This window comes from Syngnathus acus, chromosome 1 (genome assembly GCF_901709675.1).
Source record: "Syngnathus acus chromosome 1, fSynAcu1.2, whole genome shotgun sequence".
In the NCBI taxonomy this organism is placed as follows: Eukaryota; Metazoa; Chordata; class Actinopteri; order Syngnathiformes; family Syngnathidae; genus Syngnathus; species Syngnathus acus.
The window spans coordinates 10,117,088-10,142,136 of record NC_051087.1 but is presented as its reverse complement, the minus strand read 5'-3'; the positions used below and the strand labels follow the sequence as shown (position 1 = coordinate 10,142,136).

Here is a 25,049-nt window from a genome sequence, read left to right as displayed (position 1 = left end):
CTGAGGCATGTAAGAATGACCTCCTGTGACGCAGCCACCATGTTGAGCTGAGCATGCAGTGAACAGAATTCTCCCGAGTTGGCAGAAATGTCTCAATAATGTGCAAACAAGCCTGATGAGAGTGGTTTCTCTGCTCAGTTTTATGTTACATTATTTTAACTGTACTCTACACCCTTTCCATGCAATCGTGAAGACTTCCCGTCGATGGCTTAGCTTAATTGTTGGTTTCTGTTTTATTTCAAATCTGGAAGCCAACTTTAACCCACAGCAGTCTAAATTTGAGAATGAAGTCACGTTAGTTACTTTTACATAATGGCCGTTTATAATAAAACCTCCCTACTAACCCCATATCTGTCCCACGGCCAAGGAGAGTCAATTAAGGAAATATAGTTAAGATGATAATAAAGCCAGCGCAAAAGTCAAGATGCATCAGTTTTCAACCAATCAGAGGAGAGAAAGGATTTGGAATGTGATTCACATGGCAGCACAGATGCTGAAATCCGACAAAATATCTACCATGCATATATTGGATGAGGCGCTGCCATGTTTCCACCAGCAGAGAAAGCCTTGCTGTCCTTGACCGCTTTGCTCACCATTGTATGAGCTACAGCATTTCCTATTCAACGTCGATGAACATTCATCATTTAGCGTCTCTTAACCTGTGATCGACACTTTAACAGCCGACCTCGTCCACAGAGATGGCCAGACTGCAATTTATGTTTGAGGTGATCTATAGCGAACAAATGAGAAGCCTGATTAATAAACTCTCGCTGGCACCCGATGGCCTCCCTGTATTATGTGTACATTAACAGCCTGTGCTCATTGCTTGTTAATTGACCGTTACTTGACATGCAATGAGGACAGCTGCGGCATCGCATTGCTACCACGACGGCAGCAGAAGCATCAGCAGGTTAGTCACCTAAGATGAGACTCTGGAGGAGGATGACGCCCTTGAGGACAGCTACGGGATGCGCACAACGATGGATGACTGCGTTCACAGCTATAAATTCACTGCTTCCTAACTATCCCATTCATCATATCGCACCGACAGCCGAACCTCCCACAACCCTGGATCAACCTGTTAAATTAGGCAGACAGAGGGAGCACGTGAAGAAGGGATAGGTTTATCAGCATTGTGTGAGGCCTGATTTTACCTTGAAACATCTGATATCTAGGAGATCATATTATTGCTTTTGCGATTTACTCTATATATGGAAAAAAGTATTGAGACGAAACTAGACAACTTCCACCTGCTTCATTCTTGGTCTTTGTACGACATTTTAGACATTCCTATTATTCCAGTTTAGTAAGAACAATTTGGGGAAGGTCTCTTTTTTTTCCCATCACAAGTGTGTGACTCCTTGCATAAAAACAAGGGCATAAATGGCTTTGATGAATTTTATGAAAAAGGACAACATTGACAAATGTTAGTCTGGATTAGTACATATTATAAACTCCTAAGTAAAAAGCACTCTGTTCTTTTTTTCTTCTTGTTTTGATCCCAATTCACAGGTTTAAAAAAAGAAAACATTAAAATTCTTAAATATATCATGGATATTTGTAGTTTACACTCCCTGCCTTCTCATGCTATTGCTTCTTCTGACTGTGCACATGCAGACATGATTCAGTTGATGATTCACACTTTTAAAATTAAAACCGTCAAAGGTTTCCACCTTTTTCCAAATTGACACCAAAAGTGTAGAACCGACACCAGCAAAAGCCGGATGCCCTTCTGCTGACAGTGTCAGCCGAGGAGGATGCAGTAACATTGAAGTGGAAATGAAAATTGACGATTTTTATCTTGAATTAGTGTGTTAAATTAGTCAAAAAGCTAAACTACGCAAAATATTTATATTATTCTTAGCAATTACAGTTAAAAGATTGAGAATTTTAAGGACATCACCTGATCACCTGGCTCAGGAAATAAGAAAGTTAGTTTTCTCAAATTCACATTTTTTAAGATGATAAATATTAATATTCAAAATCGCAATACACTAACTTTCCGACCATAAACTCATTTAGCTCATTAAGCATAAAATGATATGCTTCATTCAGTTACAGCCTCAAAGAGGAGCATATTCTTTTCTTTCAAAGTTCTTTGGGTTAGATAGAGGGAGAACGCTTTCCCTCCTTGTAACATCTTCTTCTGGTGTTAGAACTGAAAAAAATAAATAAAGCATATGTCAACTTCAGAGTCATTGAACAATAATTAAATGCTCTCCATTTACAAACACAAAGCAAGCTTTAAGGCACATTGCAAGAAAAAACTATTGCAAGGATCCTGCCACAGTAAGATTATTTTATGCCTTTGTGCACTGCATGTTAAGTAAGCATATTTCAAACACAAACTCAGTTGCCTCAAATCCCTTTTCTGTTTGTCTACGACTTTCCTCCCTTGGTGATTTCTTTTTTTTTTTAATCAGAAGACGAGATAGAAAAAAGTTTAAAAAATCGTTTTAACTACATCCACGTTTCAGACCTTCACTGCGATTTTAATTTAGTTATCTCTCTAAATCAATCAGTTCTGCTGCTTGCCGAGCAGCCTGATGCGGCATCCGTTGTCCGTGCTCGAACGCGTCGCTACTGCCACCGTGTGGCCTTTTTGAGAAAATCCAGTCTAACGTCAACCTCAGTGGAACGCTCAATTTATTCAATCCGATCCGCTGTATCCTTCTTATCAAAATGCCAGGTTTCTAAGAATACTATAGCTATCTCTGCTTTATTACCAAAGGCAGTCCGGCAAAACCATGCCTGCGTTTTAAGGACTTTGGGGACATGGATACCCATCGGACATGTGGTGGAGATTCACGGTTAGAACCTTTTCAGGATGTGTGCAATGTTGTGCACACCTTGATCTGCACGTGTAGACAGTGTGGTGTTCTAGATCAATAAATAAAGCAGTCTTTTGGGGCGAATGTTATTAAGCTGTTATCAATTTCTTGCAATATTACAGCTCTTAAGACTTGGCTTCCAGAAAATGCTTATTTAGGCAAACTAAATGAAATGTTAGTATTGTCTAGTTTGCAGGCCAGCACCAAAACAGTAGCAGCATTAATAAGTGTAGTGATGTGTTGCAGTGTGTCTGTGTACTTTAAGTCCACAAGGAGCATTTTAGACAGCGATGTTCCATTAGGAGCCCGTTAGCTCACCTCTCCTACGAGGTCAGTTTACAAATAACAAGGCATTTGGAGACAGGACAAAAATACACAGGGGACTCTTGAAATGGTCACTGGACTACAGGGGTAGGCATTTGTGGCTTTGCACAAGCTGAACAAGATTTCAAGAATTCACACTTAACAGCAACGGAATGTGAACAAGTTCATTCGGGGTACAAACTAAATGTTTTCTGAACCACTGCTTGGTGGTTCAGAAAACTGAGCTTCTAACACCACTTTTTGGGCCAACCAAATCCAAATTATCATGGTTCCCCAATTAACATTTTGTTTAAAGCATAAAAAAAACATTTCCTGTCACTCGATTGGTCAAATGTTGCAACTGCATTTATAATGTGGGCTTTGACATCATTCCACCATAGAATTGCATCGCATGTGATTTTGACATGAGCAATTAGGAATCTCAATATATTCAACTGCTGTGCAGCTAGCCAACTTAATTTATTCACATGGCTACCAGAAGATCATAGATTGCAAAACATGAATAAAGAAAATCAACTTTTAAAGGTCAATTTTCAGGGTGCATATCAAATACTTATTCAAGAAATTGCAGTAGGTCAGCAAACACAGTCCAATTTTTCAATTAAATCTCTAAACTATATAATGAAACCCAATTCTTTCTACATAAAAATCACATCAGATTAAGATTGTTCACAAGTAAAGCGAAATAAGTCAAGAGGGTCAAGAACTTTTCCCTGGTTGATTTTATTTCGAGTTAACATTTTAGAAAAAGAATCCAAGGATTTTGCCTCCTGTATGTTTCCGTCTGGCCTCTTCATGGTCCATGATGCCAGCTGAGGTGGTCAGTACAATGTATCTGAAAAGAAAGGCCAAAATTTACAATTTGTCTCTTTAACTAAGGCAGCAAATACAAATGCAATATAGGCAGCGCATTTTGTACTAAGTTGTTTCCATGCTCATAGACACCAGTGGAATATCAGACTCCTCAAATATGAACATAGAGCAAGGGCTCAAACCTTTGGACTAATTATTGGCTTCATTTTCAATTTACCAACAGTGGTAGCTCTACAATTTGTCACATGTACGCCGAGTTGTAGCTTTGCGTTTTCAGTTTGTTTGAGGAGAAAAATGCAAACGGCGATGCACGAGTTCTGCAACTGTAAACCTTTTTCCCCAAACCAAAATGAGTTTTTCCTGAAGAAAAAAAAAAAATGAAAAAAAGAATTGCTTGGCCTTTCGTGTTCCAGCCCGAGCATTCACGGACAAGTGAATGACGGGGCCCTGTCCATCACACGAGGGGCAAGGGTGAGCATTTTATGCAGTGAGGCTTCTGGAGAGAACCATCCTTGGCCATCCTGTGCAGTTACAGGGACCAGATGTGATTGCAGATGTGATCCCTAACCCTACCCCACGCCACTATAAAGGGAGCGTTAATAGCTCCTCAGAACAAACAAACAAACAAAATATGGGCTTCCCAATAGCACTTTCCCTCTCTGGAGCCAAATTGAGGGGTTATTTAAGAACATAAATGTCCATCTATATGCAAAACACGACACATGAGGCTGTTCACAAACTGCACAGACAAGCAGGACAGTTGCAGAAAGCAACTTCAAAAAAGAGAACTCACCAGCTAATCCCTATGTTTACAAAAGAAAATGGCGAGAAACCTACTGACGGGACAAAGACTTGCGTGTACAAAAATCGTACGACTAACATAACATATTAGCCAGAACCACAGCAAACTCTCAACACCACCAAAGCAAAGATTAGCAAGCAACTGATGAACACATTTGCACGTCTTTCAGGCTCAAGCCATTACACAGTCCATCTCTGTTGATATTGCTAAACATGAGTAAGCAACAGCTTAGAGGAGATAACACTATAGAGCCAAAAGACACCATTCCAACCCGGGGTTCAGCCAGGTTTTGATGCCCCTACTCTGCAATCAAGTCAAATGCTGATGTCATTAAGGGGCTTGAAAAGGCTGATAGCGTAGCGATTACAACTCATGTGATCACTGTCGGTAAAAGATGGCTTAGCTTTGTCCTACAAACGTGTTCTCCTTTTGATACAGCATGCAGTCTGGACATGGTTGAACGCTATCGAGAGCAACAGAGGGCAACCATAAAATGAATGCGCGTAAAATTGACGAACTAGAGAATTCTAACATCTGACACCCAAAGATCGGAATGCTGTACCATCTCACACGTGATAAGTAGTCTAGTGAGTATATCGATTCTCACCCAAACTGTCTTGAGGGCAAAAGATTGTTCTGCCACTTCTCCAGATCCTTGAGCTGGAGATCAAAACGTGGACTGATCACACCACACTGCAAGAGACACAAACATCAAACCAATTTTTTTTCTGGACCATAATAATTGGACTGTAAATTGACAATAATTTAACCTAATAACTACAGTGAATAGTTAAAATGTTTTAAACATAAACTTTACCTTGTTCAACCTTCCTATGAGATTGACGACTATTTTCCCGGCTCTGTGGTCATCAATGATCTCAAACTCGCCAATGTAACCTGGGACAAATTTCAACATGAGAAATGTAGTTAGAGAACATCTGCCTGGCATACTTTTGGCCAGTGCACTAAACCATGGATGCAATACCACAAAGGTAATGAACACCTACCGTGCTTCATCATAACAGTTAGGAAGCGCACGATGACCTTGGAACATGGCCTGATCAGGACCTGTCGTTTCCCACGCTTCTCAGCATTGTTAATACACTTCAGTGCATCTGCGAGAACGTTCATGCGCACCATGATGCCTATAGAAAACAAAACACTTTTTTAAGACTTTACATTGACTTTCATATGCAGAAGACCTCGCTCATTTGGTACTTTACAGTATTTATACAGCTCACACATCAAGATCCACCAATTACTCCAACACTTGTAATAAACAAGTCAATTGAGGTGAACAGGGTGGGTGGTTATAACAAAGCATCTGTAATAGGCGACAACGCGTTTGACAGCACGTCTACGACAAAATACAGAGTAATGGAAAAATGAATTCACACGCAAATATTCTGGACCGTTTAGACTGGGACGGACCCGCGCCTCGCTGCAATTCCACTTCTACGGTATTTACGCACGCTGTTCACTTTTGTCCGAATAGACCACGATAGCCCGGTACGGCTCAGACCCAATGTATTGTCGAGGTTGACAAGCTCACTGTGCTTCGCTATGGGCTAACTCAGAGGCGCCGTATTAACACTGAGAAGCCACTTAATTGAGTGTATTACTTGCTTATGAATCGCCGTCCTGTTCAGTAAAAATGTTATCTGCATTGCAAAACAGTTAGCCATCGCTAAGGCGCCTCACAGGCAAGCACTGCTCGGCCGGAGGAGAACGGATGGCATACAGAAAAAGTCGCTAAAATGATGCCGTAAAGTCATAGAATATGACGATAACCACTTTAAATAGTTACCCCATGGATACGCTTCTAGGTTATTGTCAAAATGGAAGTATTAATAATAAGATGAAGTAGATTTAGACTGGATTGTATGTAACAATATTAAAAGACATCTCACCGGCTCAGCAATATGGCGGAAAGAGGAAGTAGAAAGGAGTTGCAGTGCATTACGGGAAATATGCAAGCGTCTTTACAATTTCACAAAATCCTCGTTTTAAATGTCCACGACAACAACTCTGGCACCGTGTAATCAAATACACATCATATTTAGTTCATTCACAGGTATTTGTTCTCATTTTGTAATCTTGATTTAATTCGCGAGTGCCAAGAAATACAAATGCCCGATTTAAATTAGCGCCCTTCAGTGGTGAGGAGGAATAATTACACAGTCTACCCCCCAATAATATTCGTCACTTTCAAATCATTTCAGATCCTGTTTATTCAAATTATTGACGTTTTAAAATAAAGAAATTATGTTTTTATTTTTTCAAATGGCCTGACATCCCAGCGAGTCGTTCTCATCTCTCACATACCTAAAAACATGCATTTTAGGGTCAGTGATGGTGTGAATGTGAGAGTGAATGGTTATTTGTCTGTTTATTTGCTGGCTACCAAGATGGATGGTTGCATATTACATGCAACACAGAATAAGAATAACAATATTATTATTATTGTTATGTAATCATTGACTGTTTTTTTTTAAACAAGGATTTTTTTGTATAATGGAATCTTTATTTGGCATAAATCTGACTGAATCATAATACACTTGTGATATAGATCAAAGTCAACAAATGTAGGACAGAGATTACTTTAACATGCAGTAAAATATACGTATAAATATGATAGCTCAGGTTGCCTCGTGGGCTATAGATAGGTAGGTAGGTAGGTGTTGAGCTGCATGTGTAGAGTTCAGAGTTAGGCAGAGCAAGTAGCAATTTGATGTCCATACATTAAAAATGCTGATCAAAATGAGTTAAATCCACAACTAAATTGACTAATGACCAGGTAGAAATCATACAAATAAATATATATGGAACTAATGGAAAAAAGTTAAAAAAAGTTGCTATCCACGATAAAACATGAACTGATGTTTAAGTGAGCCTGATATTTTATATGACTCTCAAGTTATCTATAAAATGAACACTCAGTTCCACTATGCTCAGTTCAAGATTGAATGTGTTGTTTTGTCTACCAATAGCGAGAACTTGAAGCACAAATGCAAACTATAAAGAAAAAAAGACTTGACCATTGGGTTTCAAGCTTGACACATGTAGGATACGGCATGACCGATGTTTCTTTTCTAGTTGATGCTTACATAAAAAGTCAACACCTGACTGGTCTCTCTTCTGCACTTACAATATGTTAGCCATCATTGCTGCCCACGCTTGCGAGGGAATTTGTGTCTTTTTTAGGATTCAAGCCTAACTTCCGGAGATCCAAACCCATGGCGGCCAGCATCTGAAGCAAGGTGAGCTCTTGTTGAGTTGCCTGGTCCACCAGGGTCGGGCAGGTGGGGTTACACTGAGGCCAATGGCAACCGTCCACCAGGTGGAACGGGCAGCCTTTAGTTGGAGTTCTGTTGTTACGAGTAGCTTCCAAGCTCCTGTCCCAGCAGTGCAGGGCCCGAGGCAGAGAAGTGCCTCGAACTTGGAAAGTCATCCAGTTGCTGAAGTGATTACAACAAATATAAATGGATGCAAATAAAGACAAAAGCGAGTAGTGACAACTTGTAAGGTATCAAAAACCATCTCTGGTGCTTAGGAATAAATATTCTTTAGTTATAACACGCTTTTAAAAATGTATAGTGTGTAATCAACATATATCCAGTCGTACCTTTTAGTAATCACTGTATGGGAGAGGCAGGAAGGCGCAAATACTGCTCTGAAGAATCAGACAAAACAAGGGCACGTCATTTGTAGGTTCGTTACTAAATCATATTATACTCCAGTGAATTAGTTATTGACAACATACGTGACATCTCTTAAAGAGGTCTTCAACTCTTTGCCAAGGTTCTGGATGTACTGCCACTGTTCATTGCTCATGTGCTGTCCTCCAATGTAGATGTTCTCAACCCTCAACTGTTCCTCGTCAAACAACCACTGCACAACAAATAGAGGGGCTGCAGGGAAAACAAGAGGTAGAGTCACACACCGCATTTATGATGATAAGAAATTATATCACTGAGCTGAAAACAATTGAGGAGTCTTGAGCAACCAGGATGGACATCAGTGCTGTATGACAACTATCACCTTTGCTTTCTGTCATGGAATGTCCCATTGGTCTTTCTGTAGAATGTCTTTCAAAGTGTTTGGACTGAGAAACATAATATCTCAAATATCCTGAAAAAAGTTGGTCATTTTATTCTTTGCATGGATTTTGTTTTGTGGTGATACGCATGTCAACATGATTCAGTAGTTTTTACCTTTACTGCCCATTTTATTGGTTTTACGGGCTACTGATTGTTTTGGCTCAATCTTTAAATTTAGTATTTTACTAATGTCCAAATTCTACCAGAAATTCTAAATTCGACTTCTCTAACCAATCAGTGGGATTTTCGTTATAAAGAAAGTCATAAAAAAAAGGGTCAATACAGAATTTAACTCTTACGAGCTATATTTTTGTGGTTATACTTTTTTTTGTTCAAACAAATTTGCTACACATAGGTATCACAGTCTGTGCAGTGCATTGACACATTTTGCCATCCATCCATCCATCCATCCATCTTCTTCCGCTTATCCGGGGTCGGGTCGCGGGGGCAGCAGCTTCAGGAGGGACTCCCAGACTTCCCTCTCCCCAGCCACTTCATCTAGCTCATCCCGGGGGATCCCAAGGCGTTCCCAGGCCAGCCGAGAGACATAGTCTCTCCAGCGCGTCCTGGGTCGTCCCCGGGGTCTCCTACCGGTGGGACATGCCCGGAACACCTCCCCAGGGAGGCGTCCAGGAGGCATCCTGATGAGATGCCCGAGCCACCTCATCTGGCTCCTCTCAACGTGGAGGAGTAGCGACTCTACTCCGAGTCTCTCCCGGATGACCGAACTCCTCACCCTATCTCTAAGGGAGAGCCCGGACATCCTGCGGAGAAAACTCATTTCGGCCGCTTGTATCCGGGATCTCGTTCTTTCGGTCACGACCCATAGCTCGTGACCATAGGTGAGGGTAGGAGCGTAAATCGACCGGTAAATTGAGAGCTTTGCCTTTTGGCTCAGCTCTCTCTTTACCACGACGGACCGGTACAGAGTCCGCATTACTGCCGACGCTGCACCGATCCGCCTGTCGATCTCGCGCTCCATCCTCCCCTCACTCGTGAACAAGACCCCAAGATACTTAAACTCCTCCACTTGGGGCAGGATCTCATCCCCGATCCGGAGAGGGCATTCCACCCTTTTCCGATCGAGGACCATGGACTCGGATTTGGAGGTGCTGACCCTCATCCCGACCGCTTCACACTCGGCTGCGAACCGCTCCAGTGAGAGCTGGAGATCACGGCCTGAAGAAGCCAACAGCACAACGTCGTCTGCAAAAAGCAGAGACGCGATGCTGAGGTCCCCAAACCGGACACCCTCAACGCCTCGGCTGCACCTAGAAATTCTGTCCATAAAAATTATGAACAGAATCGGTGACAAAGGGCAGCCTTGGCGGAGTCCAACCCTCACTGGGAACGAATCCGACTTACTGCCGGAAATGCGGACCACACTCTGGCATCGGTGATACAGGGACCGAACCGCCCTTATCAGTTGGCTCGGTACCCCGTACTCCCGAAGCACCCCCCACAGAACCTCCCGAGGGACACGGTCGAACGCCTTCTCCAAGTCCACAAAACACATGTGGACTGGTTGGGCGAACTCCCATGCACCCTCGAGGATCCTGTTGAGGGTGAAGAGCTGGTCCACTGTTCCACGGCCAGGACGAAAGCCACACTGTTCCTCCTGAATCCGAGGTTCAACCTCCCGACGGACCCTCCTCTCCAGCACCCCTGAATAGACCTTACCAGGGAGGCTGAGGAGTGTAATTCCCCTGTAATTGGAACACACCCTCCGGTCCCCCTTCTTAAAGAGGGGAACCACCACCCCAGTCTGCCAATCCAGAGGCACTGTCCCCGATGTCCACGCGATGCTGTAGAGACGTGTCAGCCATGACAGCCCCACAACATCCAGAGCCCTTAAGAAATCCGGGCGGATCTCATCCACCCCCGGGGCCTTGCCACCGAGGAGTTTTTTAACTACCTCAGTGACTTCAACCCCAGAGATTGGAGAGTCCGCCTCAGAGTCCTCAGGCCCTGCTTCCACAATGGAAGGCGTGTCGGTGGAATTGAGGAGGTCTTCGAAGTATTCTCCCCACCGACACACGACGTCCCGAGTCGAGGTCAGCAGCACGCCATCTCCACTGTAAACAGTGTTGACGTTGCACTGCTTCCCCCTCCTGAGACGCCGGATGGTGGACCAGAATTTCCTCGAAGCCGTCCGGAAGTCATTCTCCATGGCCTCGCCGAACTCCTCCCACGCCCGGGTTTTTGCCTCAGCAACCGCCGAAGCCGCGTTCCGCTTGGCCATCCGGTACCTGTCAGCTGCCTCCGGAGTCCCGCAGGCCAAAACGGCCCGATAGGACTCCTTCTTCAGCTTGACGGCATCCCTTACCGCCGGTGTCCACCAGCGGGTTCGGGGATTGCCGCCACGACAGGCACCAATGACCTTACGGCCACAGCTCCGGTCGGCCGCCTCAACAATGGAGGCGCGGAACAAGGTCCACTCGGACTCAATGTCCCCCGCCTCCCCCGGGACGTGGGAAAAGCTCTGCCGGAGGTGGGAGTTGAAGCTCTTCCTGACAGGGGATTCCGCCAGACGTTCCCAGCAGACCCTCACAGAACGTTTGGGTCTGCCAGGTCGGACCGGCATCTTCCCCCACCATCGGAGCCAACCCACCACCAGGTGGTGATCAGTTGACAGCTCCGCCCCTCTCTTCGCCCGAGTGTCCAAAACATGCGGCCGCAAATCCGATGACACGACTACAAAGTCGATCATCGAACTGCGGCCTAGGGTGTCCTGGTGCCAAGTGCACACATGGACACCCTTATGTTTGAACATGGTGTTCATTATTGAAAATCCGTGTCGAGCACAGAAGTCCAACAATAGAACACCGCTCGGGTTCAGATCGGGGGGGCCGTTCCTCCCAATCACGCCCTTCCAGGTCTCACTGTCATTGCCCACGTGAGCATTGAAGTCACCCAGTAGAACGACGGAGTCCCCAGAAGGAGCGCTCTCCAGCACTTCCTCCAGGGACTCCAAGAAGGGTGGGTACTCTGAGCTGCCGTTTGGTGCATAGACACAAACAACAGTCAGGACCCGTCCCCCCACCCGAAGGCGGAGGGAGGCTACCCTCTCGTTCACCGGGGTGAACCCCAATGTGCAGGCGCCCAGCCGGGGGGCAATAAGTATACCCACACCTGCCCGACGCCTCTCACCGTGGGCAACTCCAGAGTGGAAGAGAGTCCAGCCCCTCTCGAGAGGGCTTGTACCGGAACCCAAACTGTGCGTGGAGGCAAGTCCGACTATATCTAGTCGGAACTTTTCTGCCTCGCACACCAGCTCGGGCTCCTTTCCAGCCAGAGAGGTGACATTCCATGTCCCAAGAGCCAGCTTCTGCAGCCGGGGATCAGACCGCCAAGGTCCCTGCCTTTGGCCGCCGCCCAGCTTGCAATGCACCCGACCCCTTTGGCCCCTCCCACAGGTGGTGAGCCCATGGGAAGGGGGACCCACGTTTCCTTTTCGGGCTGAGCCCGGCCGGGCCCCATGGGCGAAGGCCCGGCCACCAGACGCTCGCCTTCGAGCCCCGCCTCCAGGCCTGGCTCCAGAGGGGGGCCCCGGTGACCCGCGTCCGGGCGAGGGAAAACGTGATCCATTAATTTTTATCATCATAAGGGGCTGATGAGCCGTGCTTTGTCTGGCCCCTCACCTAGGACCCGTTTGCCATGGGTGACCCTACCAGGGGCATGAAGCCCCAGACAACATGGCTCCTAGGATCATAGGGGCACGCAAACCCCTCCACCACGATAAGGTGACGACTCACGCAAAGCATAAAATCATCAACAGGGCATATCTGCTATTGAAACTGAGTTATTCAATATATTTAATCTGATTTTGAAGGCCACTTACAGGTCAAGGTGGAATACAGCTTGTAGCCAAAGAAGCACTGCCACTCCTCCCCTTTCTTATAGAGCCGACGACACCTATCTGGCACCACACCATTCCACAACCTGAGAAATCACGCAACAATAATGAAACTTAATTATCGATGCGATAAATGTCAACAGGTCTGTAGAGTTTGAATGAGAAGTATTACCATTTTGCCGAGAAAAAATCCAGGCTCACAATTTGGATAATTTTACCTTAGGCCGACCTTGATAGCATCTTCAGGTGAACAGGTAACTGTTTCCGGGCAGTTGGGCGATCTCTGGTGTTTACTTTCGAGAAACCAGCCAGAGTCCACCAGACCTCGGACTTGTGCCTCTGCACCAAGTTGCTCCAAATAACTGGCCACTCTCTCGATATTCAGCAAGACTCCTGTACCCCCAGCACTGCAGGAAGATTAGAATTATCGCTAAGTAGCAGAAAAGATCTCATCCACGGTAATCGTGTGGTATCAAAGCTAATAGAGGGACATACCGACTCCATCCATTTTTGCACAATTTATTCGATTTATTGTCGGGGTTAGTGGCCGCAACCTATGCTTTAAAACTTGTGAAAGGCGTAACTACACCCTTTGGACTGATCATGGACGGTTGGGAACGGCACATGAATGTGAATGACAGCTGCGACTGATCCAATTCAGACTAACAAAGGAAGAATTCTTATTTTAGATGCTAGGGGCATCCTTAAAGCAACATTGTCACTGTTCATAGTTGGCTGTCAAGATGGCGATAAGTGGCCAGAAAAGGATTTATTTTCAAAAGATGGCGTTGGCGTTACATCTTTAGCAGCGAATGAGCTTACCTTGTGCCAGACAACAGAACAACCTTGGCCTGCTTGATTCCTTTGGGAATAAGGTCTTTGATGACCTCTCGGATGATGAGCGATCCCATGAAAGCGTACTCAGCTGGTAGGAAATACAGACAGTGACGGCAGGAGAGGTACAGGCATGCTAGTAGTAAATCTAGTTTGCTTTCTGCAGAGACACACTTGCATTTGCATTTCTGTTCCGTTCTTTCTCTCTTCCTTGCCGTTGGCTTGGAGGAGGGGCCGGAGCAGGCCCAGTGCCACTCCAAACGTCACTGGAGCAATATGGGATGACTCTACACAAAAGGACATGTTTGCTGATGAACCCACTGTACCTCATCCCACAGCATTATTGAGGTTCTTACACAATGTTAGTGTTGTGCCAATAAGGATTCTCTGCAACTTGGGATGACAATATGCCACGGCCTGTAAATCAAGGAATCGCTAATTAAACAGAGCTCTTTGCATTTAACACACAGACGACCGTGTATGTCTGTTAAGTTGACTTACCGGTTTTTGTCAGGGGCCAACCCGCAGAGCTCATTAGTCGAGGGATATTTTGGTACCTGGAATCACAGGTCTCTTTGCTGTAGCAGCACCAGCCGCCTAGTATTAAACATTCGGGCAGAGAATGAGAATCACTGCAAGAGGTCTGTGCGATGAATGGGACTCGGAGGGCAATGCACCTGCAGCCTTGACTCAAGCGTGTATTCTTTAATTTGATACAGCCATGAATTCTGTTTTCCATATTTGGCCTTTGTTAGTTTTGATTGATGTTGCATCATTTTCTAAATGTATTCAGCGACCCCTAATAAAATACTCATCAGGTGGACTACATAGTTGAAGCAATGCATATCTCCAATCTGAAATACACAGAAGGCTGACAGCTACCAAAAAAGATGACATACGCATCTAAATTCCAAAGGGGGTGTGACCTTTTGGGGACCAAATTAACCAGAGTGTTTTTAAAATGCTCACCTTCCAGAAATAACAGCCATCTGCGGCTTCCTCTGATCTCTTTGAGGTAAAACCTGTACAACCGCAAGAATGAGCTCCATTCAGCATCTTGCAATTTTACGTTTACTATCATTGTAATGCATAATAATATTGAATTTACAGTATATATCAAAAGATTGAAATAAAGGTCTGTGTGACCATCTCACCCAGCTGGTGAGCCATCATTACATGTCACATGCGGGTTCTTGAGAAAGTGCAACCTCATTTCATCCGTCTGCTGTTTAGCGACTCGAGCTCCTTCGGCAGCATCCCTTGTCGAGTCACGTGCACTGTTCCCTCCGGTGGTAGCTCTACTGTTTGAAATGTTCCCAGCAGAGAGAATAGCCTCAAGTGAAGGCTGGATGCCCTTGCCTGCTTGGCTCCCATGTGGAGATTTCTTGGTGGATTGAACTTTTGGATTTCTACTCCAGCTCTCCCCCAGCAAAAGCAAGAAAGCAATCTGGCCAAGGATCTTCATGTCTGCTGATGATGCACTGCAATAAAAGGTCAATTGACTACTTCATTAATTACAGAGTAGAATCTGCTGTAAACTGTTAAAATAAGAAGTGAACATACCTATTTTAGAAATAAGCAATGGCAGTTGTTGAAGTTGTCCAGACGTTGGCCTGATGATGAAAGCACTGGTAGCAGGTGTAAAAAGATGAAGATGGTCTTGAGTGGTAATGAAGATTCGACCATGTTTTGATGAAGCCTGGAAATCATCACGGAGCTTTATAGTGCCACCATATGGATCAGAGTTCCTCCCATTTTCTCCTGAAGCTCTTAAGTGACGACACACATCGAGGGGAGGTACTGGATGACCAGTGGTGAGGAGAAAAAGATATCCTTAACATATTTCGTTGCACACATTCAGCAGCAAAGCACTTTGCCATCTGAGCACAGCTCAAGAACATGCTTCCCCACCTGCCCCCCATGTCCTTTTTTTTCCTTCCCGCTCCCCTCACACTCTTGATTGCTCGTCTGTCCAACCTCGATCGACGCTGGACATCATTTCTCCGTTTTAACAGATTACCATTTTCAAATCACAAAACTACAGTAACACGCAATCCTCCAAAAATGAAATAAGTATTTTTATTTTTTTATAATTGAAATTTTATTTAGAAAAGAAATATTAATTTAATTTATTGCTTATTTGATTTTGTTATGATTAGCTAAAAGCTGAAATGATGCAAACTAAAATTACATTTCTCTGTTGCTGAATATACGACCAACAGTTGCAAAATCTGAGGACTCTTACAAGAATAGTTACGGAGAAGTCAGCCATTGTGAAGTTCGTAATTTTGTCTGAGTTCACTTGCAAGTGATGCATTACATCTTGGTAGTTGTTTCTTATATTTTAGTTACTTTGACATATGAAAAGGGCAAACTATTAGAAACAAACAGTATGAAAAAAAAACCTTAAATAATGGTATAAAGTCTGCCACCAAACCTTTTACAAATATTAAATTATTATAATAAAATTATATTTTAATAATGATTATTTGGTCATTTCTGAATTCTGATCCAGTTCTTGTTTGGGTCCTTTTTAATAAGTTGTGGATGGTCAGCGCTCAGCAGTTGTACTGAATTCTCTCCATTTAGAATTTGAAATGGAAACTCAAATTTTATCTGAGACTTGTGCACTGTAAAATTAGTAGCCGGTCCTTGCTTTTGATTGAGACATTTTAAGTAGAGTGTCATAAGGGTTTTACCTGTGGCTGTGTTTCGACTCAGGTCAGTCTGGTGCCTGCAGACTTTTGGAGAGTGCGTTTGATGAAGACAGACAGACTGTTTGAAACTGATCCTCTGCTTTACCCATGGGATCACTCAGCGGTGACATAGTGCTGATCACGAGCCTTGGGGTTCTGAAATTCTCATCAATGAAATGCACACCATCCTAACATGCCAATCACACCAAATGATGGATGCGTGAAAGGCCAAGTATACAAAGGCTGTGTGGCTCTTTAGGGCTAAAGGGAACGCAGGATGTTTGGAGCATGAATGAGCGAGACACAAAAATGAATAAACATATTACAAAAAACAAACACTCACACCTACACCCCCTTTAAAGGTTTAGAATCCTCACACATTAAAATTCCATAACGTTTTAATGTAATTCAAGCTTGCACAAACAAGAATTATTGGTAAATATTCAAATCGTAACTGGTCATTATGTTTTGAAATAATCAAAATCATTACAATTACCAAGAAATATAGCACAAACAAGACAGAACAGTTGACCAAGTCTCTTACTTTGACGGGGGGAAAAAAAGAATTCTTGACTTATTTTCAAGCATTCATACTATTTTAAACTATGGCCAGAAAGAAAACAGAGCTAGTAAAATATGTGTGTGAGATCATATCACCTAAATGCAGTAAAATGGACCCTAAAGACATCAGTATACTGAATTTGATCCCCTTAGCTGAACAATTCTTCATTCCTTCAGTTGTCTAGACCATCTTCCAATAAATCAGTGCAAAAATCGGTTTACCAGATACCCCAAGTAGCAAAAAAAAAGAGGCTGCTGAAAATCTGTCAGCAGATCAATCGAATATCACAAACCGAGAGATGGCATGGCTGCTATTAAGATTTTCTTGCTGGACTGCGTAGTGTCATTTTTCTTTCTAACCAGAGCAAAATATAAATTGTTGCCAAGTTTTAAGAAAATGCAGTTTGGCTGCTTGTAAATAACAGTGAGCAGCAAATCACACATTTGTCTACTATATTAATGCAAACTTTGATTTATTTAACCTGCATGGCTGGTTCAAGTCATTTAGGGATAGTGAGATGGTTTCAGGAGAATTGGGGTAAAAGAAAAACAAAATTTCTATAAAAACAGGTGTTGTCACCTTGTGCTATAGATGAGGTATGTACATATTTAGGAGGAGGTTTACAGCGACTAGTTCAGTGAAAGAAAAAAAAAAAGAAGAATTTCAAACTCTTAGAACTAAATTACTCAAAATAAAAACACACAGGTATAAACGCTACACTTACAAATAATCAAAAGACAAAAGGCTTATATCATGTAAACCACACATGACATCAAGATGGCAAATTTGTCACAGAATGAATGAAAAAGTGATGCTGAAAGGAAAATGTGCTTTGGGCTTCTGGAGCCGGACTAAGACAATCTCTGATTTATTTTTGCTATGTCCTCACAAAATCCTTATGTGGAGTTTTGTAAATGAGAACGGTACAGTAGCCAGTCTGATGTCCCACAAATTGTGAAAAATGGCATGTTGTTCAACTCATTCCACAAATTCCTCAATTTACATGGTGTCTGGAGGGCTATAATCCCAGCCTGCAATCTGATGTAGCTGGAGCCAGCCACTATTCTGACAGGTAGACACAATGTGCAGTGATCAGTTTGAAGCGTTAGAAGGGTGAAACTCCAAAGTGGCCTGGTAGTCACCATAGTTGACTTTGTCCATCATTAATACATAAATGTAAATAATCAGACAATAGAGCTGTCAAAATCAATCGATTAATCGACAAGTAATCGATTATCAAATTAATCGGCAATCAAGTTTATCATTGAGTAATCATTTAGAGCCATTTTTTTTTTGCCTTAGAATTGTCCAAATCCCATATTGTCGGCTTCTCCAGAGCATTCATTAATTTTTGCAGTCATTGATGAAAACAAACATTATCTTTTCTGTTGGATCAAAAAAGTTGCTTTTATTTCAGAAATTAACCACAGCAGTAACTGAATCAGTTTCAAAAAGTTTGGTAAGTACAAGATTTGTCCCTCTATTATTGTTCAATTGTTATTTCTTTGTTTTGATCAATAAATAATATAAAATAAACAACAGTAAATAGGGAAATGGTTTTGTAATACACTTTTAGGCAAAATAAAATGTCATCCAATTTGAATAATCAGTGAAATAATCGATTCTATAAATATTTGACAGTAACAGCCGTACCAGACATTACGCCGTGCTGATCACAACAGGTCTTTCACATTCTTTGAACACTGTATTGCAGACCCGACCTGCAGCAACACTTAAATGCTGCTAAACGCAATGTTCACTTTTTTAGTGGGCTAAAAAATGTAATATAAGATTCAATAGTTGTCTCAAACTGTGTTCATATGTATTTCAGGTCACAAACAGACAATGCCGTTACATCACTGTTGGAATCCTTCAAATAAAGCATCCAGTGACATCATGCACCAGGTATGTGCGGTCCAAGGATGCCAAATGGGACAGCAGAATGTCTACTGTTTACTATTTATAAAGTTGCCTGATGGATTGTGCTGTTTTCTAAGCCCGTGTCTGTGTTAATGTCTGTCTATGCAGTTTGACTAATAGCAATATTTGAATATTTGAAAAAAGAAAAACCATATATTTTATATAAGTGCATGTTTGAAATACAGAAATCTTTAATGCTATAGCCAATACAAGAACTGTTTATAGTGTCTTCCCAAAGATACTATTTCTCAGTTTTGATTTTCATTATCAGATAAGCATCATGTGTTTAATACTGTAGTCATAGTTTGCACTGCAACATGCTTTGATTTTTGTTACAGCTACAATTGTGTGTAAATTGTAATAAAAAGTCTGCTTTTACTTGGTAAGGAATTTGTTCGAGTTCCAAATACACATAAAACAAAGAATATACGGTACAATAAAGTCATAAAATAATCCATCATTTTTAAAGGGCCAGTATGGCCTGTATAAAACTTCATAAAGAATGAAAGTTTTTAGACATGTAAAACAATGCATAACACATAAATCACCGCTTCAGAGAACTAATGTGGAGTATTAGTTACCACAAACAAGCCACTGAACATTTGGCAGAGGCTGAAACCTAAGGGCATTACTACCTGTATCTGAAAAAATTTACGACTGCTGCGGCAGAAAATTTACTATGACAGTTATTCGGGATGTCCTAGACTGTCCCGGTTTAGTTACGTTTTATTGCATTTTCGAATTCCCTGTTGCCAAAATCCGAAGATTCCTTTGAAGGCAAGGTAATACAGGAATGCTGACAATTCACACACAAACTCAGGCAGAATAATGTTCATCTGGATTCATTCACAAATTACTTCTAGTAAGTGATATAAATTAGCAGTGCAACACATGGAGAGCCATTGCACTTCCACTTCCTTGTTTAAGCAGGTGCATCTTGTGTAAAACCGAGCACTATGAATGATGGTCAAAGATAATACCTCATCTCGTTGTACAATTTTACAAGGACATATCAAACAAATCATGGCTTTTATATTGTAGAAAAATCTCATTATTATTGCTACACGTGTCTGTATGATGATGAATAAAATTCAGTTCATTCAGGAATCGACCTTCCTCTCCTTCAGGAAGATGAATTGATTGCCTTCAGATGATCCCAGCTCTGGTATTCCATTTAACCAAATGGAAAATCCTATTCTGTTGCGTATTTCAACCATTCACATTAGTCATCACAACAAGCTTGCCATTGTTTGTGTTGCATAAAAGGCTGGACAGTGAAGAAGTGGTTATTTTTAGGAAATGGGGGTCATGTGACCTGACGACCCTCAAGGTCAGATCTGATGTGCAATCCACCTCTGTTAAAATAACTGCTCTGAACTCATGCACAAGAAAATAGATCAAAGGCTGCAAACTGGGACTACAACTCAGCTCTTGAGACCCTTCTGCTGAGAATAAACACGTGCTGTAAACAAATCAAGGACCTAAAAGGAGAGGTGAGCATTCATTCATCCGAACTTTGCATGCTATTTGACCTATTACATAAAAGCTTGCAGCAAATTGGACCATAACCAAGAAAAGTAAAGCCAATGGAATGCAAGACGTTGGGCCTGAAAATGTTCATGTTTGACTGGTCATCACAATAAACCAACACCATGAAAATAGGCCCAGTTGGAGTCGTGACCCCAATCCGATTGGGCTGCTTGTGTTTGACCTCAAAAGAGGAATTCACACCAGACACCCCAAGAATATTGCTGAACTGAAAGAGTTTTATCATGAGGAATGTTCTGAAATTCCTTCCGTTTGTTATGCTGGTCTGATCTGCAACTACAGATAATGTTTAGTTAAGGTTATTCATACCATTGGTTCACATACCTTTTCCATAACGTGTTTTACAAATTATGTTCAGCAAAAACAATGAAATTGTTAGTGTAGTATCAATTTAAGAAAACTGTGTTTATTTTTGTGATTAATGTGAAGATCAGATCACATTTTATGACCCATTCAGAAAATCCCAAGATGTGCATAATAACTGCAAAAAACAGTCCAAGTATTAAATCATTTTATTACTTTTTTTTTTTTTTCCATACAAAGTTACACACGTTGAGAAGCATAAATTGCACCTTTGCACCCGAGCTGGATGACATTTTTAAGTAGCCAGTATCCCGGTACCTAAGACAAAAGGATAGTGATGACCAAATGACCAATACCACCAAATTCAGAAGCCCAAGAAAATCAATTATGAGTGGACATCCATGGATTCAATGTTAAACAAAATAAACTCTTTTTATTTTTTGTGATGGAAATAAATTAATTTGTAACTTCAAAACTCATCTTTTGAATTTTCAAGTGACCTATAACTCATTTGAAACAAATATCTTTTAAGAAAAATAACAACTATACAATAACCTGTTTCCAAGTGCGCACACCCTCAAACTAATACTTTGTCACAGCACCTTTGACTTTGATTGAAGCACTCAGCCATTTCAGGTCAGAATCTATCAGTGTACCTCATCAATATTTGAACACATTTAGGCTTCTACAAGATTGTCTCACCACTGACCGGTATTTAAAACAGTTCAGAATTTTATTTAGACCAAGCCCCAAGTTCCAGCTTATGAAACTTGTCCCAAAGCATGATCCAACCACCACTGCATTTCACTGTTGGAGGTCTTTTGGTTATGAGCGGTGTTGTATTTGGACCTAACATACCTCCAAGAATTAGGGCCAAAAGGTTATACCTTGGTTTCATGCCAACCTTGGTTTGATCAAATAACAGCAAATTCTGCCACATACATGTGGATGAGTTCAAGTGTGTTTTTGCAAAAAGGCTCAGCTGGTTTCTGCTATAAGATGTGAATGCAAGAAATGCCAGTAAACCCTTTCTGGAATAGCTGAATTTTATTTGGGACTAATCAGAAGCACTTGAAATGGTAGCATGTGTGTGCTTACTCCTATTTAACATGAGTTCGAACGTGATTGGTTAATTCTGAACACACACACATCCCCAGTTATAAGAGGGTGTGTACACTTATGCAACAACATCTCAGTTGTTTATTTTTTACATTTCCTCTCTGTAAAAGGTTTAATTTATTTTTATATATGATTTTTATAATGGAGTTGTACATACAGACAAATTTCACGATGATAAAAGTTTTTAAATGGTTTACCTTGGTGTCATTTTTTTTATATCACAAAAACCTGGAATTTGAACAGGGATGTGTAGATTTCTTTTACATCCACTGTTTTTTACATGCACTGCCATTACTGTTCCAACAGACTTACTGATTCAGCATCATGTTCCAGTCCTAGATCGTGATGCTCCATCTCATCATCTCGGAACTCTTTTATAATCTAAATAAACACAAGGAACCTCATCAGGAGACGAAAAAAAATCCGCAAAAGCGTCAGTAGAATCTCCAGCGTGGATTAATTTTGGCTTCAACAACAACAGACAATTACAGAAATAAGACGTATTACAAAATTTAACAGGAGAGGGAGGGGCAAATAATGTTGTTTGATACTACCGATAATCTGAGTTATTCCTTGTGGCCTGCCATTGCTCCTCCTTAAAACGCTGCAACATTTTTCCCATCTGTTATTGATCCGTTTGTCCGCCACTATTCCTCAATCAATTGCACAGCTGGCAGAGACAATAGTACTGCCACCTGCTGTTCAAATGGACTAAAAACATGTCTCTGCAGTATAATGGTACGAACTTTAAGGTCCATGTGAAATGAAAATAAAAATTTCTTCTAAATTTAAATCTAAAACACCACATACAGGAGTGTACTTAACAACAATGTCAAATTTAAATGATTATAACAAATTGCCAAAGACATAAAAAAAGGCCTAAGAATTGTGGGAAAAACTACAACTACAATCTGGAAAGATTTATGCCTTTGTCTAACATCTTGCTTCTGCCTACACAGTGAAAAAATTTAAACACTGAATGAATTGAAATTAAATTCATTAAGTTGGTTTTAGTACTAAATGCAAACAGTCCAGTCAGTCTGACCTTAAAGTTCTGACAAAGCACATGCAAAGTCCACAAAGAAAGGACAGAGCTGGGATTTCAAACCGCAACCTGAATTGCGAGGCATATGTGACAGCCATTTTGGCTAAAAATAAAAAAAAGACCATAGACCCATAAATAAGCATTTGTTTATAAAGGAATGAAGATGTTTGTGCCAAACTGTATTTTCAGAATTTATATTTAATTCAATTTTATACATGTTAAATTGGTGGCAGGGTGAATGCCTCACAGTTTAGACGTCATGTGTTCACACACAAGCTCTGGTTTAACAAGTTCCGGGTGAGATTATTAGCACTTCATATATAATATTAACAGTAAATTTGAAAGGTATAAAAAAACAACAACAGTGGCCTGTGTTCTCTGGACAAATGAATATCTGTGGCAGACAGTGGCATATGATAAGAGAGCACTCACTTTTAATAGTTCAGTATATCGCTCAGGATCCTTCTCCATCAGAGTTCTTATCTGGCTGTTGTAGTGCTCAGAGATGCTCTCCTCCACTGCCACAGTGCAGGCCATGGCCGCCTCCTTACCAAACATTGCAGTGGATGCCCCTATAGAAGAGTTCAGATTTAAGGAGACTATTATTATAACTTTACTACAATCATAATTACACAAACTTAACAAATACAAGATGAGCACTATAGAACACCTTTAGCATGATGAAACACAACGATGTAGACATTACAGCACATACAACTTTACATACATGCAATCAAACTTTTTGTTAAATGTTATTTTGCCTCCTGTTTTACTTTTACATTTTGTACCAACCTAATAAATAGCCAGCAATGTTCCAAAGTGGTAGCAGTGCAGTTGGCCGGACTCTGCTCTCAGCAAGTATTTCATTAAATTTCTCAAGGTGCTTTTTTTCTTGATCCCACATTTCCTGGAATGAATGTAAGAAACAGAATCTCAAAAAATCATTGTGACTTTTTACACAGTATCTCTTTTTATATAACCAATTTCCTCATTATACATATACAATATCAATAAATATCCTATCACAAGGTTCACGTAATGATAATATTGTATTGTGACATCTGGATTTTTTTTCCATGCGTGCATGCATAATAAAACGTGTAATGTTTTCCGAGCATGTGTCTGTGATTTTTCTTTGCATGACAATACTGATTGGCAATTTTGGTCATATAAATTGTGAAATAGAATGTTCCATCTTTATTCACAAGTAGATTGTATCACCAGGTCGAGGACAGATTCTTTTCTTACTTGGATGAGAGGTCCAGTACTAGTCCTGCCCAACACTGCCATCTGGCCGGCGTAGATGCGATTGGCACCATATTCACCTGCATGGTCCACACGTAGGATGCTGTCAAGCATCGCCTTCTCTTCCCTGTCAAGTGGAGTCGGCACCACGCTGTAATCACGCGAGCTCCACAAGGACGCTGCAATATGATTTAAGAAGGAATAGATGAACATCATTGCGATACTCAGAGTTCAAGGCGAGAGTATGCTCACAGTCCCACTCATGAATTTATTGGTTATCTCCGTTCTAGGGTGGAAACTTATGAAAGTTTCTTCCCCACGTGACACACCTTTAGCTTACACTTACGCCGAAAATAACAATCGATATTAAAACCAGACATCAAGCTACAGTACATTAAGTTGTTTGGTTTTAGCATGGTTAGCATTTTAGCAGTTCACTCTAAATTTGGTATTACCTCTGCTTTTTGAGCTGCATTGTGCAATCAATGGGACGCCCCTGTTTGTCCAGCCATTAAAAACTCTGTATACGGTTCTTTGCATGCTACCCTGTTTTCTAGTCCTACCATCCGAATGCTCAAACAAAGCAAAGAAAATGCAAGCAAACTGTCATTGAAATGTCAGCTGTTGGGCGTCGCTGAATGATGACGTAACAATATTTACGCAACAATTTCACTTCCTCCCTGACCTTGGGGTCGCTGACGGTGTAGGGGTACACTCGCCCGTCTTGTCTGCAGACACCATGAGTTCGATTCCCGCAATGACGGTGTGCATTAAAAAAAAAAAGAAAAAAAAAAACATAAATACTTGCTCCTCCTCCTCTACTAAATAATACGTATTATTGGTGAAAAAGGTTTGAGCGCCTGTAACATTTGAATCCTGACTACTGCATTAATAACTACTAATTAATTGACAGGCATCATTCCTTTATAATTCTAACATACCATATTTGCCCATGTTAGTGATGTGAATTTCCAGCACGCCCACTCATCACCTTTATTCGTCAAATATGTTAACCGCGCAAATAATTATCCACTCTAGAGCAAACAGGCCA

General features: G+C 41.6%; 3 protein-coding genes across 3 annotated transcripts; all 3 read right to left on the bottom strand.

The window, feature by feature from the left end:
* Nucleotides 1-3,854: 3,854 nt before the first annotated feature.
* Nucleotides 3,855-6,746, bottom strand: rps15a (ribosomal protein S15a). The gene is made up of 5 exons (XM_037257456.1): nt 6,681-6,746; nt 5,778-5,915; nt 5,588-5,667; nt 5,378-5,463; nt 3,855-3,990 (listed from the first exon to the last, which is right to left on the bottom strand). Exons 2-5 carry the CDS (start codon nt 5,908-5,910, stop codon nt 3,897-3,899), a joined length of 393 nt encoding a protein of 130 aa, XP_037113351.1. The 5' UTR covers nt 5,911-5,915; nt 6,681-6,746; the 3' UTR covers nt 3,855-3,896.
* Nucleotides 6,747-7,278: 532 nt separating this feature from the next.
* Nucleotides 7,279-15,264, bottom strand: notum2 (notum pectinacetylesterase 2). Its single transcript, XM_037257443.1, has 12 exons — nt 15,124-15,264; nt 14,715-15,041; nt 14,530-14,582; nt 14,062-14,157; nt 13,917-13,977; nt 13,741-13,847; nt 13,549-13,651; nt 12,945-13,133; nt 12,712-12,812; nt 8,534-8,681; nt 8,396-8,443; nt 7,279-8,228 (listed from the first exon to the last, which is right to left on the bottom strand). Exons 2-12 carry the CDS (start codon nt 15,023-15,025, stop codon nt 7,925-7,927), a joined length of 1,521 nt encoding a protein of 506 aa, XP_037113338.1. The 5' UTR covers nt 15,026-15,041; nt 15,124-15,264; the 3' UTR covers nt 7,279-7,924.
* A 5,516-nt stretch (nt 15,265-20,780) lies between these two features.
* On the bottom strand, nt 20,781-24,646 carry coq7 (coenzyme Q7 homolog, ubiquinone (yeast)). The gene is made up of 6 exons (XM_037258745.1): nt 24,454-24,646; nt 24,002-24,177; nt 23,546-23,660; nt 23,186-23,325; nt 22,021-22,089; nt 20,781-20,907 (listed from the first exon to the last, which is right to left on the bottom strand). Exons 1-6 carry the CDS (start codon nt 24,536-24,538, stop codon nt 20,830-20,832), a joined length of 663 nt encoding a protein of 220 aa, XP_037114640.1. The 5' UTR covers nt 24,539-24,646; the 3' UTR covers nt 20,781-20,829.
* Between the last annotated feature and the right edge of the window lie 403 nt (nt 24,647-25,049).